The sequence below is a fragment of the Ursus maritimus genome, unplaced genomic scaffold (genome assembly GCF_017311325.1).
Source record: "Ursus maritimus isolate PB19 unplaced genomic scaffold, ASM1731132v1 scaffold_22, whole genome shotgun sequence".
NCBI lineage: Eukaryota > Metazoa > Chordata > Mammalia > Carnivora > Ursidae > Ursus > Ursus maritimus.
The window spans coordinates 19,772,183-19,792,000 of NW_024424675.1; the positions used below are offsets into that span (position 1 = coordinate 19,772,183).

General features: G+C 47.0%; 1 protein-coding gene across 1 annotated transcript in view; it reads right to left on the bottom strand.

Annotated features, from left to right (window-relative positions):
* The window catches only part of TMC2 (transmembrane channel like 2), a 53,529-nt gene extending 37,348 nt beyond the window's left edge, over nt 1–16,181 (bottom strand). The window contains exons 1-3 of the mRNA XM_008703425.2: nt 15,637–16,181; nt 12,700–12,852; nt 2,398–2,488 (exon numbers count right to left, since the gene is read on the bottom strand). Of these exons, the coding sequence (XP_008701647.2) occupies nt 2,398–2,488; nt 12,700–12,852; nt 15,637–16,181 (789 nt within the window). The remainder of the gene's footprint in view (nt 1–2,397; nt 2,489–12,699; nt 12,853–15,636) is intronic.
* Between the last annotated feature and the right edge of the window lie 3,637 nt (nt 16,182–19,818).

Sequence of the window (19,818 nt, forward strand, 5' to 3'; positions counted from 1 at the left end):
TTCACTAAAGGTTCAAAACGAAAATTTATCTGAAGGGATCAGATGCGTTTCCAGACCTGCAGGCTTTGAATGGATCCTGATGGGATGATTGCTCTTCAAGGGAGGAAGCCACCTGTCAAAAAGGGTGGTGGTCACAGGTGCAATAGAGAAGAGGAGTGCGTAAGCAAAAGCCTGGTTGATAACAATGGCAAAGCTATCCTTAAAACAGGAAGGGGTGTGGAGAACAAATGGTGGGCATCGGGCACTCCAGTCCCACTGCTTTATCTACCTTCCCTCGCTCTGATTCCATGCTCAAAACTCATCTTTGGTGGCTTATTTGGCTTTCTATGTAAGTGTCTATGAGGAAAGCATTGCCCATCACCTGGGCTGTGAGTATTTTGGTTTCTACGGTAGTGATTTAGATTAATAGATTGGAATTGGGATTATGGTTTAGCTACCCATATAAAGTCACTCTACCATCAAAAAAAAAAAAAAAGGCGCTGCCGATGTGAACTCTTCACATTTTCAGTTCTCTCATGGTTATTTCTCCTTGTAAATTAATAATCCAGCACCTGGTTTTACCTATCAGTCTCAAAGCTTTATTAATATGAGTCCTCCCCGAGAGCTGGATCCCTGTCAGGGTGCTGATAAAATCAGTACAGAATATAGACTTGCAAGGCTGAGGGCCAAGAGGGGTAACGAACATTGCCAAGGGAGGCCCCTAGGGACAGCCTGTTGCTTAGCTGATCACTTGACAACGATCTGACAGCCCCTCGAGGCTGTGGGCATCTTGGCCTGAAAAGTGATGCCCTGGAGGTGGGGCAGAAGCCAAGAAGGCCTTAGAGAAGCTTGGCATTGAAGCTCTTATCCTTCATTGGTTTAGAGAATCAGAAAACTGGGATGGGGCGTGGCCAGGAGGAAACCCCAGCTCCCTTCCTCAGAGCCACGTGAGATGGTAGCTGCGGTCCCAGGACTGGGTTATTACACATGCGTGTTGTCTTGTTCTCCAGCTCTAGATAGAAAAAGGGTTTCAGATAGTGGGCGAACAAGACGTGGGCAAGCTACGCATTCGGTGGATGACATTCAGATCTGAATAACTGAGACAACCAGGGAGGTCTGAGAAATAGTATCGCAGAACAAGGAAAAGGGGATGTGATTCTCTGCAATTTTTGGAAAGCATTTAGGCTACATAACTCATTTTTGAGAAATGATTCAGCATTCTTTTTTTAAAAATGATTTTTAAAAATTTTTATTTGAGAGAGAGAGAGACAGAGATAGCAACAGAGAGAGAGAGAGAGAGCATGAGCACAGAGGAGAGAGAGAAGCAGGCTCCCTGACACGGGGCTTGAACCCAGGACCCTGGGATCATGACCTGAGCCGAAGGCAGATGCTTAACTGACTGAGCCACCCAGATGCCCAAGAAATGTGGTTTCTAAGTAAAAGATAACAATTTGGGATTTTAAAAAGAATATAAGTGAAGCGTGGGAGGATTACAAGGTAGCTGAAAGCTCAGCAATCAAAGGAAAATAAGCATTATATGTAATAAAGCCTATCGTTGAAACAGAAGAAAATGGATTCAATAATATTGGGAATCAACCTGAGAAATTTCTGAGGATGCAAAGAGAGAAAATAAGAATTCAGAACAATGAAGGAAGGCAAACACAGACAGAGGGTTGACAGCCAACCTCTTCCTAGGGAAGAAGCTAGAACGATTTGCTAAACAGAATCATTTATCACAGGTATATTTGAGGAGCACATTCCTCAGCTGGAGAAAAAAAAGACCTAAGCCTTCAGTTAAGTGGTAAATAGTTTCTAGATAAAATTAATGAAATGACCCACAGATAGTCGTCAGGCAAGTAATACTGAAAAAAGGAAAAAAAATAGTATTAGGAATAAAAACGACTCAAACTCAACATATACAGAAAATAATTCCAAAAATTATGGGACCACCACCTGCAACTTTTTGGTAATACATATGAAGATCTTAAAGAAATGATTGAGTTTTGGGAAAAATAGGAAATATCCAAATGGCTCCAAGAAAAAGTTAGAATTCGAATGCACCAATGAACAGGGAATACATGAAAATACATGATTTATCAAACAAGGCATCCTGATTTGGAGCTTGGGAAATAAGATCTCGGTGCTTTAACCGCATCAGTTCTGTGAGTTTATAGTTCTTCACTGGAGAGGAAGTGAATCTCAGATACACTGAAACCCTCACGGATAAATGTAGAGAAATTGACAGGAAACGGTTTCCATTCCTGAACAAATCAGCTGCGTGGCCGGACCTCACACTGAGGATTCTGGGGGAGCCGGACAGAAACGGAGAGGCTGGACAGGTGCCTGTGATGGTCACCCGCGTTCAGAGGCGGAGCAAGCTCTCCGGAGGGTTTCGCTTGCCTCCCCTGCACCACCCACCTTAGCCACCAGCATCCTATAGGCGTAGAGTCGCTTGCCTCTCCCCTTTCCCAAGGCTCCTTCATACTTCTCCACAAATTCTTGGGCCTCCCTGGTTAGGAAAAAAAAAAGAGGGGGCTAGAGGCAGAACTTCAATTAACACCAAACCAAAAGAAATCTGAACTACGAGAGCGTGTAGGTGGCCGAAAGCCTGAGTGTTTTTATACCCCTAATTAGAATGTAAGCTCCATGAAGGCAAGGCATTTTGTCTGTTTCCTTCATTGAAGTTTCCCAAACCCTAAGAATAGTGCTTAATACCTGGTAGGCACCCCTAGGCAGAATTTGGGCCCCCATGACCTTCGCCCCCTGGTGGCACACCCATGAATGGCGAAAGGGACTTTGCAGATGTAATTAAAGTTCCAGAATTTAAAATAGGGAGATTATCCTGGAGTCTATGCAAGGGCCCAGAGTAATCACACGAGCCCCTAAACACAGAAGAAGGCAGAGAGTCAGAGAGAGAGAGACGTAGCAGAAGGGGAAGTCGGAGAAATTAGAACCAAGAGAATTCTCCACCCTCTGTTGCTTGGGCCCCTGGAGAGAAAGCCACATGGAAATGAAGGGAAAGAAGCGAATTCTGCCAAAAACCAGCGTGCTTGGAAGAAGTCCTCTAGCCCCACGTGGGAACCTCAGTCCTGCTGACACCTTGATTTTAGCCGGGTGAGACCCTGTGCGGAGAACCCAGCCACGCCACAGCTGGATTTCTGACCAGCAGCCCTGAGAGCTGGTAGATAGAGGAGGGTCGTCTCGTACAGTTAAACTTGTGACCATTTGTGACAGCAGCAATAGAAACAGACATGCAAAACAGGTGAAGGGGATGAAGGGGTAAAAAATTCCAGTTATAAAATAAATAAGTCATGGGGATGTAAAGTACAGCCTAGGGAATATAGCCAATAATATTGTAATAACGTTGTATGGTGACAGATGGTAGCTAGACTTATCGTGGTGAGCATTGCGTGATGTATTCACACGTCAAGTCACGCTGTTGTACACCTGAAAGGAATATAATATTGTATGTCAACTATACTTCAGTAAAGAAAAGGAAAATGAATACAGCGTTCAGTAGACGTCAGTGGACGGCATGAATGTTGAATGAGGGAGTGAATATCCTGGGAAGGTTGGATGAGAAACACATGGATCCGTTTGTCTATTAAGTATTCTGGGTGCTGTGCTGGGGCTAGTGAGAGCTGGCTCCTGAGAATCCCGTGTTAAATATTCAGGAACTTGGCCCCCCAGCTGTTAAACTGTTGGTAGCTTGAAATTGGCCACGGTGGGAGTATTTAGACCACGGAAATCAGCAAATGCTGCAAATCGAGCCCTCTGCATCCCAGCCCCTGGAGAGCCAGGTTCAGCAGCTCCCGGCTAGAGCCCCACAGATGGAGGAGGAATGAAGTCCATTTCAGGGTGGCCAGGAGGAGGCGTTGTGGAGCTGCGTGTCTGGCGGCTATTGCCACAGCCCCCACTGTTAGCCACACAATACCTATCCCACCTCCAAAGTACAAGTGCAGACAGGTGCCAAGAGTCAAAGTCGCCTTCTAAGCTCAGGTTCATCTGGAAGCTGGTTTTATTCGGATGTCTCCATATTCATGAGGCTGACTGTCTAGCTGCTGCGCCCTGGGGGCCAAAAGCTGGTCTGGAGGGGATTAAGGCTCCTTAATTGGATCAGCTCCCTGTTTCCCCCCCAGGCAGGACATGTCCTGGCAGTTAGTTATCTGTGGCTACCAGCAATATAGCCATGACACACAAAAAATGTTTTCATGAAATTTGTATTTTTGTTCTTTTCCAGTATTTTACAAGTGAACAGAGGCTGATAAGCACTCGGAGTTTGTGAGTTTAAATGTGCCAGTTTGGGGGCACCTGGTGGCACCTGAGCATCCGATTGTTGGTTTGGGCTCAGGTCATGATCTCGTGGGCCATGGAATCGAGCCCCAGGTCAGGCTCTGTGCTCAGTGGGGCGTCTGCTTAGAGATTCTCTCCCTCTGCCCCTCCCCCCAGTCTCTCTATCTCTAGAATAAATAAATAAATCTTTAAATGTGCCACCTTTTAAGATTTGGGGACTTCAAGTGAGTATTCTCCAAAGTAAGAGCCAGCTCATGTTCCTGAGCCTTTGAGCCAGGCAGTGGATGCTTCTCGTCTTGATGTCCAGACTCTGTGTCTGGACCCCCAGACGGTGCTCAGGAGAACAGAGGGCTGTGCGCAGCACCGGGTGCAATCTCTGAGGACCACTCACTATGAAAAGCCCAGCTGGTTTAAGATTTTGGAGGACACAGCAAGCTTTTCTGGATACAGTGAAGATATATAAATAGTAACAACTAACTTTTTGCAGCAAACTCCTTTTTAAACCTGTCACCTATGATTCAGACTGTCCCAGTCTTCCTTACCGGAGAGTATTTGGTTTATGGAAACATTGGCTCCTGCCCTGTACTTCCCGATTGTTGCAAACCTTACTTCTAGAAGGTGCTTCTGTCCCCTCCTGGTCACCAAGTGTCCTTTGCAAAGGGAACTTCCTGCAAACTCGCCTCTCTTTTTTCCCTCAAACCAGATGGTGTGTGCGGGATGCAGTGACAAGGCAAGAGGGGAGGGATCCGTTGTTTTGAGGAAGCTTTTAGGGGTGTGGATCTCAAGGTCACTTTGGCAGGTGATGATTAACCCATTAGACCCCTCCAGCACTCCGCAGAGGAGGAAGGTGTGGAAGAAAGGGCTTTCAGGCTCAGACACCACAAACACAGACCGCACTCAGAATTCCCCCACTTTTGCCTCCTGGAGGACCCTCCTTGTGAATCAAGTGACCCAAACCACAGTTTGGAAAACACAGGTGGGGTGGCCCACGATGGCTGCTGGAGGGAAGGGGGTATATTGTGTGGCTTTTAGTGCCAGAGCCCCAGGCAGGATTCTGTGGTTCTCAGGGTGGCAGTTCGTCTAGAAATGAGGATAATGATACGAGAATCAGGTGCATGAAGTCATGCTCTGAGAGCATAGTGACTTCATGCGGCAGGCTTCCGACGAAGCGGGAGCTCCTAGGGTGGGCAGCTGGTAAGCCTCCACTAGCTCAGGGGGCTGGCGTGAGGAGCCCTCTTCTCCCCCAGGTGCCTGGACGAGGGGCTCGGTAACGTGGCTTTCCACAGTGGGAATGCTCTGAAGTTGACCCATGGCATCTCTCAGAGACATTATCTACCTTCTAAAACTTCTCCCTGGTGAAGGTGCTGAGGTTCAAAATCACACTTAATTTTGAGATGCAGAGGTAAGAACAGACACAGGGCTGCTCTGGTTGGATGGCACCCTCACAGAACGTGGCTGTCCCGTGCAGGACACTGGGAGAGAGTAGGAGGCAGCCTAAAATCTAGAAGATATGTGGAAGTGGGAAGGAAGTACTGATGGTCCAAAGGAGGTGGCTAGGGCCTGGTGGCGGCCAGAGGCTGAAGGTGGTCTGGGCCATGCTGGTTTGGGGTCTCCCTTTGTCCCCAGGCAATTTCCACTTTTAGTTGTGGAGACGAACGTCAAATAAATGCTGAGCTCACACTAACTAGAAATTCGGATCAGCCAGGTGAGGGGTCTGCTCTAGAGACCTCACTGAATCAGTCCGAGGGCAGTGGAGGCTAACCAAGCATGCTGAGCTTCTACGGGTGGTAGTTTAAAATATGTCAGCAAATCATTATTTGTCCCTTTAAAATAGAGAACTGGGGGCGCCTGAGTGGCTCAGATGGTCAAGTGTCCGACTCTTGATTTCTGCTCTGGTCATGATCTCCAGCTCGTGGGACCAAGTCCCTCATCAGGCTCCTCACTCAGCATGGAGTCTGCTTGTCCTCTCCCTCTCCTCCTCCCTTGCTCTCTCTCTTTCTCTCAAATAAATAAATAAATAAATAAATAAATAAATAAAATCTTAGATAAATAAATAAAATGGAGAACTGAATTCTCCTCCCCTTGAATGTGGGCCAGACTTAGTGACTTGTTTCCAATGAATAGAAAGTGGTAGAAGTGACAGTTTATGACTTGTGAGACTAGGACATAAAGGGTATTGTGACTTCCCCTTCGAATACACCCTCTTCTGAGGGAAGCCAGCTGCCATGTCATGAGGACATTCAAGCAGCTTATGGAGAGAAACTGAGGCCTCTTTCTAACAACCAGCACCAACTTGTCATCCATCTGAGTGAGCCACCTTGGAAGGGGATTCACCAGCCCCAGTCAAACCTTCACATGACTGCAGCCCCATCCAACATCTTGACCCGACTTTATGAGAGACTCTAAGATGGAACTGCCCAGTTAAGCTGCTCCTGAATTTCTGACCCACTGAAGATAGTAAATGTTCATTATTGTTTTAAACTACTAAGTTTTGGGGTAATTTATTACACACCCCTAGATAATACACTGTAGGACCCAAACCACTTGGTGCTGACACATTTAGGTTTGTTATTCCTTCCTCTTGGTGGATTGACACTTTGATCGTTCTTTAATGTTCGTTTCTGTCCCTGTTAATTTCCTTTACTCTGAAGTTGACTTTATTTGATATTTATGTAGCCTCTTCTATGACTTATTTTGGTTAACATTTGCATGGTATATATATTTTTTGCCATCTTTATACTCTCAACCTACATATATCATCATATTTAAAGTGAGTTTCTTATGGACTATATGCAGTTAAGTCATTTTTAAAATTACTCTGCCGGTCTGTCTTCATTTGGTGTGTTTAGACCACTTACATTTAATGTAATTATTGATATGTTAAGATTTAAACCTACTGTTTTACTTTTTGTTTTCTCTTTATTCTTTCTGTTTTTCATTTCGTATTCCTTTTTCCTGCAGGTTACTTGAACATTTTTTAGGATTCCATTTTGGTTTATCTATGATGCTTTGTAGTGTTATCTCTTTGGTCTTTTCAGTAGTAGCTCTAAGTATTATTACATATCTCCATATAATGTAATATGTAATGTAAGATGTGTGTGTGTGTGTGTGTGTGTGTGTGTGTGTGTGTCCCTTATGTCCCTTTACCTTCCCATTTATAATTGTCTTAAATGTTTTCTCTACATTCATTGAGAACCACATTAGATGGTGTTATAATTTTTTCTTCAACTGTCAACATAATTTTAAATATACAAGAGGAGAAGCAAAATCTATGATGGTTTCCAATATTTTTGCTCTTACCATGTTCTTCCTTCCTGATATTCCAAGGTTCTTTGTTTTATCATTTCCTTTTTATTTAGAGAATTTAGCCATTCTTTTAGGGTTGGTCTACTGGCAACAAATTCTTTTAGGTTTCCTTCATCTGAGAATGTCTTGATTTCTTCTTTTTCTTTTTTTTTTTTTAAGATTTTATTTATTTATTTGAGACAGAGAGAGTGAGCAAGGGGAGAGGCAGAGGGACAAGCAGACTCCCCACCGAGTGGGGAGGGGCTCAGTCCCAGGACCCTGAGATCATGACTTGAGCTGAAGTCAGATGCTTAACCAACTGGGCCACCCAGGCATCTGAATTTCTTTTTCTTTTAAGGATATTTTTGCTGGCTGTAGAATTCTGGACTGACAATTCTTTTATTTAGCACTTGAAAAATTGTTGCGCCACTTTCCTCTGTCCTCCAGGGCTTCTAATAAGAAATCATTCTAATTGTTTTCTCCTATAGGCAATGCATTGCTTCTCTCTGACTGCTGGAAAGAAGTTTGACTATGATGTGTCTTGACATGGATTACTTTGGGTTCATCCTGTGTAGGCTTTATTTAGTTTTCTTGAGTCTGTAAGTTTTGCCAAATTTGAGAACTTTTTAGTCATTATTTCCTTGAAGACTTTTTCAGCCTCACCCTCTTTCTTCTCTTTTCTGGGACTCCTCCCCCTACCCTCACATATCCAGGGTGAGGGATGTGGAAGAAACACTAATGTTAGAGCATTTATTATAGTCCCACATGTCCCTGAGGTTCTGTTCATTTTTTTCCCCCAGACTATTTTCTCTCTATTGTTCAGATTGGGTAATTTCTCTTGTTCTACCTTCAATTTCATTGATTCTTTGCATTCTCCATTCTGCTGTTGAGCCCACTCATTCGGTTTTTTAACATTGCAGTTGTTGTATTTTTTACTTCTAAAATTTCTAGCTCTTCTTTACATCTTCTATTTCTTCTCTTAGACTTTCTATTTCTTCATTAGTTTCATGTGTTCATAATTGCTCAGTGAAGCACTTTTATGATTTTTAAAAAAATCTTTGCCAGATAATTCTAGCATCTATGTCATCTTGGCATTAGCATCTTTAGTTGTCTCTTATCATTCAGCTTGGGATCTTCCTGGTTCTTGGTATGATGAGTGGTTTTCAGTTGAAGCCTAGACACCTTGAATGTTACAAGACTCTGGATCTTGTTTAAATCTTCTGCTTTAGCAGGCGTCCTCTGACACCACTTCATTGGGTGAAAGGGATGCTGTCTGGTTACTTCCAGGTGGAAGTCCATGTACCTCACTTGGCCCCCTTTGGCATCCGAGACTGGGTAGGAACTCTTCATTACTGCTGAGCAAGGATGGGAGTTCAGGCTACCAACCAGGTTCTCCTCATATCTTCCTGCCTAGGAGGGATGCCTTGTGACTGCCAGGTGGTGGTGAAAGTCCAGACTCCCCACGTGGTTTGCACAGAGAGCTAAGGGAGCAGGAGGGTTTCTTACTGCCCAGTGGGGGAGGAAAGTCCCTGCTCCCTACTCAGCCTCCTCTGATACCACTCTGGTGGGGGCTTTGGGGGCACTATTATAACCTGGCAGGGGAGGAAAACTAGGCTTCCCCACTTGGATTTTGCTGCCAGGGGCAGGGATGGGGATGCTGTTCTGTTTGTGGGACTTGGCTAGAGTAGGATTGTTATTGCCTAAGAGTTTTCTGTCTCACCAGACTGTCCCTTTCCTGGTCCTTTGACTAGAGAGAGCAGATTTTTCCTGAGGTGTTTTTTTGTCTGTGTCTGTCCATGTTTCTGGGTTGCCAACTTCTCTAATATCCAGTCTGGGAATTAAGGGCAAGAAGAAACCCCAGAACTCAGTGCCCTATCAATCCTTTGGTCCTGAGGTCCTTAAGCAGACTGTCTTCTTCTTTCCACCTTTCTGAGTCTTCTTATGTTTGCTTTACACATAATGTCCAGGGTTTTAGTTGTACTTAGTGGGAAAAATAGGCAGAAGAATGTCTACCCCATCTTTCTGGAAGTGGAATTCTTCGGATTTCTCTGAAGAAAGCAAGCGGCTTGGGTAATTTTCTAAGATATCGGGCTTCTGATAAAGCTGAGGGACACACCTGATTAATTCTATGGTTAAAGCAAACATCCCTGACTCGTGGGCCCTAGAAGCTCTTTTTGCCAACATTATGGCCTATCCTGTGTAATTAATGATACCTGTTAGTAATGTCTTCTCTGATTCATCTCTGTTCCCCCTCCTCATCTCTCAAGGGTCAGCACAGTGTCTGGCACAGAAGACAGTCAAGCCTTAATAGTAGCAAGAGCTATTTATCAATTGCACACCACGTGCTGGCCACTTAATATAAATATTTTGAATTTGTCAGAAAAACTCTGCAAGATAGAAATTATTATTCCCATTTTGTAAATGAGGAATGTGAGGCTCAGAGGGCTTAAGGGAAGGAAACCATCCTGAGGGGCACTGACCAGCCAGCCAAAGCCACCTGGATGTGGCAGGAGTGTGAGCACAGTTTTGCCCCCATTCACCACTGTTGTTCTCTCTGTGTTACCGTCCCTCCTCGGTTGTCCCAATGACTATGCCCACATCAGCCTGAGTGGGCCAGAGACTGGCGTCTCCATACCATTGCTTCTGAGAAAAAGATGTAGGGGCATCTGGGTGACTCAGTCGATTAAGCTTCCGACTCTTGGTTTCGGCTCAGGTCATGATCGCAGGGTCATGAGATCGAGCGCTGGGTTGGGCTCTGTGCTCAGTACGAGTCTACTTGGGATTCTCTCTCCCTTTCCCTCTGCCTCCCCCACTCCACTCGCTCTAAATAAATAAAGTCTTAAGAAAAAAAAAGATGCAGTCTGGGAATGCTATTTGCAATGGAAGACCTCACTGCCAGAAAAGGAAATCATAGAGGATGCGAAGGGATGCATTCTAGAATGTTTAGTAATTCTAGAGAAACGGTTACCAATGAAGACTGCAGGCACTGGAGCCAGAATCCTTGAGTTCAAACCAGTCGCTTTACTCACCTTGCAAACTGGGGGCAAATTACTTGATTGCTCTGTGTCTCAATTTGCTCATCAGCAAATGGGGGACAATAAGAATAGTCCCTGTGTCACAGGGTGGCACACATCAGCACTCAGAACAGCGTCTGGCACCCATGGAGCGCTCAGCAAGTGGAGGCAATTTATCAAAAAGGAAGAACAGTAAAAGATGAATGAGATGCAGCTCTGCAGACAAGAGCATCCAGTGGAGAGAGGACACAGGCCCTTGGGGATCAGAGGGACAGTAAATAACTCAGCCTGAATGCAGGGGCATGGCAGGGGCAGACGCAGAGGCTCCCTGGCCTTAAGGACTTTGAGTCTAGGGTAAGGAGTCTTGGGAGAGGGAAGAGGGAGAAAGGCCAGTGTTGGCTGAGGAGCCCTGTCCCAGGGACGGATGCATGGGTCTGTTCGGCTTCCCAGGCTTTAGCCACTTCCCAGCCACCCCAAGAGCAGGAGCTCTGGCCTCCAGCTGGAGGAGATGTCGGACTCCTCCTCTGGGCAGCTAGACAACCCTCAGGAACTCTCCCAGTCCCTGCGACTTCCAGCCAGCTGCAGATCTCATTTCCATAAGCACCTCGATCGCTCTTTTTCCACTGTTAATAAAAGATGTGTTCAGGTGACACCTGAGTGGGGGCGAGGATCTGTCAGAGTGACAGATGGCTGGTCTGCGCCCCCCTGGCAGGAAGAAGAACCTGGCCCCGAGGGACAAAGGAGGAGAGTCTCAGAAAAAGGGGCTGAGAGGGCAGACAGCCACTGCCTAGAGCTGTCCCTGTCACCCGAACGCTAGCCACACGGGATGATTTAATTTAAATAAATTAAAATAAAACCAAAAAATCAGTGTCTTGGTCACACTCACTACTTTGCAGTGCTTACTGGCCACTGGGGTGAGCGGCCACTGTATGCGTGTGGATTTAGGGCACTTCCATCATCCCCAGAAGTTCTGTTGGTCCGCACGGGCCCGTGGGCACCAAAGGGACACATTTCTTCCAGCAGCTGTGTAGGACACGATGTAATTTGCTGGCACAGAGACAACTTTATTTACCAGAAGCCTGTCAGCCCTGTCCCGTGTTCGTGCAGCCAGGGCCATGGCGGCGCCTCTTGGGGGCAAACAGTGAGGCCCAATGTGTCAAAATATAGCTGCCAAATTTTTCTACGTAAGCAAGGGTGAGGCATTTGACTTGAGTGGATGGGAAACTCAAGTGTGAGAGGAGCCAGGGAAAATGGCGTTATAAAGAGGGAAGGGGAGAAGGAGTGTCCCCCTCTCCCCCAGTCCTGTGGCAGAAAAGCCAAGGGGGAACTTAAAGGGAAATGGTAATGTTGGATGGTTTTTTCCTTTTTTTTCCTAAGTAGAAAACCAGAAGTTAAGCAATGTGACTCCCACCCTTATCTCCCTCAGCAGAGATGTGAGACTCATAAAATGCTTGGTGTGTTGAGCTCTCCTATGGAAGACGGAGAAAGGCTGAGCTGAAAACAGGAGGCGGGGGCTTGGGTCTGAGGAAACCCGAACAATATTCACGGAGCATCGAGGCAAGCTTGGCCCAGAGTCGGGCTCTCGGGCCACAAGAGTAGCTGAGACAGACCCACTCTCTGCTCCCCACACACACGTGTGGGTGGGCTACACATGGAGCCGTTCTGGGTGCCTAAAGAACCTGAAGGGAGTTCTGAGCTTGTCGAGGTGGGGGGGTGTCCGAGAAAGCCCCCCAAGGAAGACATGTCTGTGTTGGGTTGTGAGGGAGGCACGGAGCCACTGGTCGAAGGGGCAGGGGAGTGGGACAGAAAGGATGTCAGACCGTGGATGGGTGGACTCTAGGCCAGAGCGCCATGATGCTCTGTCTCTCCCGCCAGACCCCGCTCGGTGCTGGCCAACCGCAGGGCCTCCGTCAACAGTCACCGCTCATGCTTGTCTTGGCTCTAACAACCCCCCACTCAGGCACTGTGCTTGTGCTGGGGAGCGAGGGGGCGAAAGCAGAGTGGGAGGGTGAGGCCCCCTTCCTGTCAAGTCCTCTTGGGGCCGAGAGGGGCAAGGGGCTCTGGGCCCATCAGAAGGACCTGAGCCTTTTGGACATCCAGAGGCCCTGGTCGACCAGCACGCGCTCACCTGAGCTCCCTGAGCTTTTTCGTCATGGGCCAGGGCTTGTTCCGCATGGTGGCAATGAGCTTCTTCCTGTCTTCTACCTGCTCCAGGATCCAGGCCAGTTCCTCCTCTGACAGAGACTCCCCTCCGGAGGCGCTGGAGGCCGAAGAGGGCGATCTGGAGGCAGAGCCAGGGCAGAAGAGAGAAGAGTGAGAAGTTGAGCAAGTGTCTGCAGGTGCTCTGTGGAATGGAGACGAGCCCACAGGCACGGCGGCTGCGGTGGTTCCCTGGCCCTCCCAGGCCTGAGCGCCCCGGCCACCCCTCAGAGGCCCACGCCTGCTCAGAAGCCCTCGGTGACTCCCACTGCCCGTCAGAAGAGGCCACCACTCTGTCCTGTAGCCCAAAACACCGGGAGAGTTGCCTCCCCCGACTCCCTTCCTCTGAGTCCTCCCCACCCACCGCATTGGAGCGCAGGGCCGCTCAACAGAAATACAACCAGAGCCACACGTTGTGATTTTAAATTTTCTAGGAAACATATTAAAGTGGCAAAAGGACATGGGCGGGTTAATTTTAATAATACAGTTCATTGAATCCAATATGTCAAAAATTGTCCTTTTAACACGTAACCAGTATAAAAAATTCTTAATGAGATATTTTATATTCTTCTTATACTGTCTTCAAAATCTGGTGCTCATCCCGCCGCCGCTGTGCGTATCGATTCAGACACTAAATTGTCCTCGAACGTATTTGATCTGTATCTGGATTTCATAAAACTTGTGGTTGAAAAGTAGATTCACACACCCAGGTTGTTTTAGACATACTTAAAAGTTTCCGGACAAACGCTTCGAGTAGCAAAATGTTGTTTCCCTTTGACATTTGCATCTGCATGGACAAAGGCAGTTTGCCTTTCATTTTTAAGAGGAAATGCACCGGCTTCAAAGTTAAAGTTGATTTCAAAGCCACAGCTGCCTGTGTGAGTTCAGGAAATTCACTAACTCTTGTGTCAACTTGGTAGTATGAACACTGAATTAAAATGAAAGGAAATGAGAAATTCAGTGCCTTGGCTGCGCGTTGGCCAAATTTCAAGGGCTCAGCGCGCAGCTGGTGGGGAGGGTACTGGACGGCCCAGGGGCAGGGACCTTCCAGCTGGAGCCCTTCTCCCCATGTGAGGGGCCTCGGCATCTCACAGACAAGACGATGTGTTCGGCTGCCACAAAATCCTAGTTCTTGTGTGTGCTCCTCGCAGCGTCCTTCACTCACAGGCACAGTGACTCTGGGCGGGAGAGCAGCCCCCCGCCCCAGGTGAGGGGTGCACAGGGAAAGGTCACACCCCGGCAGCCTTCTTAGCAAGTTCCATAAACGGAAACACCAGGATGTGGGCTTGGGTTAGAGAACAATTTACAGCAGCCCCTGTGAGTCTTCATTTCCGAGGAACTCGAAGAGGACAGAGGCGAGAGGAGGGGCCCCAACACTTCACTGCTGGGAACCTTAGGGCACAGGGGTGTCTTGCCATGCCTCAGGTGCACCCCATGATAGCTGCCTTGGTGTCTTTCCACAGGGGTTCCCGCAGTCTGGGGGTCGGGGGCATTCAGTCATTGCGTGTCCAAATGCCACCTGGGAGTCCACGAGCAGCCGAAATGCTTACCTTCTCCGAGGAGGAACCGTGATGCCCCAGCGCCCCGCCAAGAAGGCCGTTCTTTAAATCCTTTCTCAGATACGTATTGCCTTCTGCCTTGTCTTGTGATGACTGATGCCCATGTCCTACATCCCCTGCTAGACTGTCAGCCTCTGGGGAACAGGACTGAGTCTTTTCCGTCTCTCTATGCCCTGCCACGGACTCAGCTGAGAATGACCACGAATGAGCCCTTGTCTGGACCCCTTACTTTGCATCTGCCGTCCAGATACCTGCGGTCTGTTTGCAGGGGTGGGGGGCAGCCTCCCTCTAAAGTTCAGGACACTCCAGGGCCCAATCGACATGCACTCAGGTTCTCTCTAAATTGCTAAGGGCACCATGCCTTCTTTACCCCTTTAGCTGATGTCCAAGGACAGTCAGACAGTAGACAAAAGCCCTAACTAAGGCAGGGATGGCTGGCATGGATGACAGAAGAAATCAGTGGCCCTTTTGAGGAACCAGTGCCCTCTGTAAAGGTGGGGAGGTCCGGTGGTAGAGCCTAGAGGCCCATGGAAAGGAATATCATCTTCACCATAACTCCAATTCCTTCACCTATTTCAAAAGCCTCCCCAGCCATTATCAACAGGGATTCTTAAAACATCCCAAGAAGTGAGTAAAGCCAAAAAGAGAGGCCAAGAGAAGGAGATGTCCCATCAAAATATGCAGCAAAGAATGGAACTAAAATCCCGACTTGCTGATTCCATAAGCTGGCTCACTCCATGAACTCCCGTGTGCCAGTGCTAATGGGACAAAGGAAACAAAACAAATAAAACCCCCAAATCCTAGGTTTTGGGGCTGGTTGGAATCCCTGAAGGTCCTCTAGATCAATACCACATTTCACAGAAGAGGACGCAAGTCCAGATTGGGGAAATGGTATGCTTAAGTCCTACGATGACAGCGAAATCCAATCGTGTTCATTTCACTTAGTGCCTCTTCCAGAGCTGTACTGAGTCACCAGCTGAAATTCAGGAGACTTGGGATCTTGTCCCACCTGGCTGCCATGTCACCTCCCCCCTCAGTGCTTCCGCTTGCACCTGCTGGACAGGGGGCATTGGCTCTGAGAGTGCCCAGTGGTCAGTCCCCCCAGGATGACCAAGATCTCATTCCATCTCTGCCATAGACGGGGAAGGCAGGGCGGTGGACAAGGCAGGGACAAACAGAAGCAGATGAGAGCAGGGGTCACCTATACCAGGGGAGGGGACCTCCGCCCTTCATCAGGGGAGGGAGAAGGGCCAAAGGAGAAGAGGGTGCCAGTCAAAAAACACACCTGAATTAGAATCACAACATACCTGTGTTTCTTTGGCCGCTTCCACATCTCCTCCTTCCTTGGCACCTCCTTTTCCTTCTTTGGGGGAGCTCTCTGCTCCTTGAGGGAAGCCCTCCCATCTCTCTTCCTCCTCCCCTCGAAGGTCCTCTCTGCGGAGCTCCGCCCCTGCTCCCCCAGCTCCTCTCGCTGCCTCCTGCGCTCTGCTTGCTTCCTCTGGGAGGACCCCGGCCTTGGACTGCCCCTGGCCGGCTCCTTCTGGCAGGGCTGAGCTCTGCGCCTGCCCGCTGCACCCTCGGCTCTGGGAGCCTGCTTCCGTGAGTGTCTCCTCCCGGACCTGTCACCTGCAGGGACAGGAAAGGGACAGTTCTGGCCTCCCTGGCCACCACCCCAGGAAAGTGCTCCCAGCTGTGAGGAATCAGATGTTCCAGATGCTTCCTGGAGCTTGTTGGCTCCAAGGGCCACCTCTTTCGGAGACTCTGGTTTGGGATGAGGATTAATGTCACCCTCCTCTGACCAGCTGGCATTTGCACGCTCTTGCCTAAACCTCAGGTAGAAATCTAGGCACATGCCTTTCCTCTTCTTGGGTGTGTAGCTCCTTGGGGTCAGAGCTGAGTCATATCCTGACCCCCAGGGCCAGCCAAGCATGGGTCTCTGTCTGGCAAGCCTGGACCACTGGCCCAGGAAGGGCTGGGCGGGTTCCTTTCTCCAGGGGCTGTTGCCTCACATCCCCTCACCTTTGAGTGTGTGTGTGTGTGTGTGTGTGTGTGTGTGTGTGTGTGTTTGTAAACATGACTTTGTGGCATTGGCAAATGGCCTGGTTGAACAGAATCGACAGTATGAAATTTCCTCAACATTTTGCCCAACGTCTACACTAAGTACAACTCTTCGTATCAACATTTACGAATTGAACGCAGGGAAATTATCCTGCAGTTCTGGTATTAATAACTACCCTCTCCACCACTTACTAGCTGGGTGTCTGAGCAAGTCATTGACCTCTCTGAGTCTCAGCTCATCTCTAACATGGGGGATGTTCATCCTTACTCCATCAGCTTGTTAACGAACACAGAACAGTGACCGGCGTCTGAGAATGGATGCCATTACCCTGATACTTTTACCCAGAAATAAGATAATTTTTGCTTACAGGAAGAACACAGATTTCGAGCTAGGCTGGTTTAGCGTGAAAAGATCATTTCTATCATTTTTTTTTTTTATCTCTGTGACTACAAATAAATTACTTTTCTGCACCTCAGCTTCCTCATCCGTAAAATGGCTCTAGTAGCCCCCATTTCCTTACGTGGTTACGGGGGTTAATTAAAAGCAGGAGTAAAGTTCTGGCCTGAGGGAAGGACTCAACAAAGTCCCCCTCCCCTCCTGTCTCCAGCCTGCCTCGCCAGTCTTGCACTCTGAGCCCCGCATCCAAGTAAGCAGTGCCTGGAACCGATCTTCTGCAGGGCACTTGTTCTCCTTGTCCACACGGGCCCCCATCCAGGCTTTTCTGCCACTGGCAGGTAGCTTTCCCCAGCTGCACGACCAAAGCCCCAACTTTGGGCAAAGCAGAGGAGAAGTTTGCCACCTGCCATTCCCAGCAACAGCGATCGAGTGTGGGATGTGGAGTCCCAGGTTCCCAGATTCTCAACTCTACCCTCCTCCTTACCCAGCCTCTCAAGGTTGTGCATGCAATGGGGTGGCCCCAGAGAGCTTTCCTCTCTGCTTCCCTGACCCTTGAGATTTTACACTCCGAGAAGCAAGCCACCCTGTCAAACAGCAGCCAGAACTAGTCCATGCTAAGTGGGGCTGGATTTAGGCAGATGCTTGACCAACTGAGCCACCCAGGCACTCTAGAAGGAAGAAACTTCTGAGCTGAGATCTGAGATCTTATTCTTTTTTTTTTTTTAAGATATTTATTTATTTATTTATTTGACAGAGATAGAGAGCGCGCACAAGCAGGGGGAGCAGCAGGCAGAGGGAGAAGCAGGCTCCCCGCTGTGCAAGGAGCCTGATGTGGGCCTCGATCCCAGGACCCTGAGATCATGTCCTGAGCCTAAGGCAGACGCTTAATGGACTGAACCACCCAGGCGTCCTGAGATCTTATTCTTAACTGATCCAACAGATAAGAGTTTGTTTAAAATGATGTTAGCAACAAGGTACTGGATGACTGCAGCTTACGGATAAGTGAAATGGATGGCAGCGGTGTTCAAGGGACAGGAAGGAGGAACTGGGAACACCCTTAGAAGGTGCCTACGCTACCCATGAAGTGGTATGGTGTATTTGGAAGTGGACTTGGATTAATTATAAACAGATATTGCAAACTTTAGTGAAACCACTAAGAAAAGTTAAAAAAAAAAGTATAACTGATATGCTAAAAAAGGAGAGAAACTGGAATCCTATGAAGTGCTGAGTCAAAACCACAAAAGGTAAGAGAGTGGAAGACAAAAATAGGAACAAAGAACAAGGGCAATGAATAGAAAACAGCAACAACTATGGCAAATATTAATACAACTATATCAACAATCCCTTTAACAGCAATGGTCTAATATACCAGTTAAAGAAAGAGATTGTCAGAGTTGATAGTAAAAAAGGTCCAAGAAGAAGTCGTGTAGAAGAAATCCACTTTAGCTATAAAGACAAATGCAGTTGTCTTTCCTTGTAAAGACAAATACAGATTATGAGGAAAAGGATGGAGGAAAATACACTAATTTCAGATAAAGCAGATTTTAGAGCAGGGAAAATTATCAGGAAAAAAGTAGGGCATTACATTACACAATGTTAAAGAGATGATGTTAAAGAGATCAGTTCTTCAAAAAGACGTAACAATTCTCCCAATATGTATGCGCCTAACAACAGAACACCGAAAACTGATAGAACTGCAAAGAGAAATAGGCAAATCCATGATTATAATTGGAGAGTCCAGCTCCTTTGTCAGTAATCAAGATATCCAACAGGCACAAAGTCAATAAGGACATAGTTCAACTGAACAACACCGTCAGTCAACTGGGTCTAACTGATGTTGACAGAACACTTAATCCAACGACAGCAGAAAACACACGCTTCTTGAGCCGGCATGGAGCACTCACCAAGACAGAGCACATTCTGGCCCATAGAAGAGAAGAGTAGCCAAATAGTGTTTCTAAGGCCCCCGCGAGCCTATCTTAAGTGTTCAAATCCGACAACTTTTCATTTCTTTTTTCTAAGATTGACTCCTAAGTGTAAAATGAAGTAAAATAACTTTCAGAATATCTGCTGCAGCTGAACGTCTCTTTGAGATTTCCCAGAAGGTCCTGGAAAATCACAAAAACTTATTCTTCCACCTTATGAAAAAGAAACAGTCAGGATTATTTGATACGTCACTTTTGGAGTTTCATGAGAAGAGCTGTCAAATCAGAAGAGAAGCTTAGCCTTTTCCAGGTTAAATTGGTATAGGTGGAATGTTTAAATATTTCACCAACTGTATGCTCTACAGGCACTTCCTACAGATTTGTCATTGCCTTTGCTGCTCGTGACCTGTTTCCATTAATCAGAGCCCTGAAGGTTCTTTGCCTGATGTTAGGCAACACTCTAATAATCAGTCATAATTCAGTTGTCATTTAAAATGTTTTTTCGGTATCAGGTCTTTAATTCGAATCTGGCATCTTTTAGGCCAGTGCTTTTCAACTGGAGATGCACATCAGATCTACCTAGGGAGCTTTATTAAAATACACACGCTTAGGGGCGCCTGGGTGTCTCAGTCTGTTAGGCATCTGACTCTTGATTTCGGCTCAGGTTCATGATCTTGGGGTCCTGGGATTAAGCCCCATGTCAGGCTCTGTGCTGAGCACGAAACCTCCTTGAGAGTCTCTCTGTCTCTCCCTCTGCCCCCCACACCCCTCACTCTTTCTCTCTCTCAAAAAAAAAAAACAAAAAACAAAACAAAACAAAAAACCCAAAATACACATGCTTAGGACTTACTCTGGACTCACTGAATCTCTTTACTTAATATTCTTGATATCTTTTTCTTATATGTTTGATATATTCTTGTTATATTGTATATATGTCTTTATCTAATTATACATTACACCTCAAGATATTTTTCTCTGTAAAAATTATTTAACCATCTTTATTAGTCAGAGATAATGTTCCTTGTCTGCAAAACATGCTTACTCATGATAAACATTTTGCCCATAACTTTTAGATTGCCTTATTACATTTGTTTTGCATCCTATAGGAA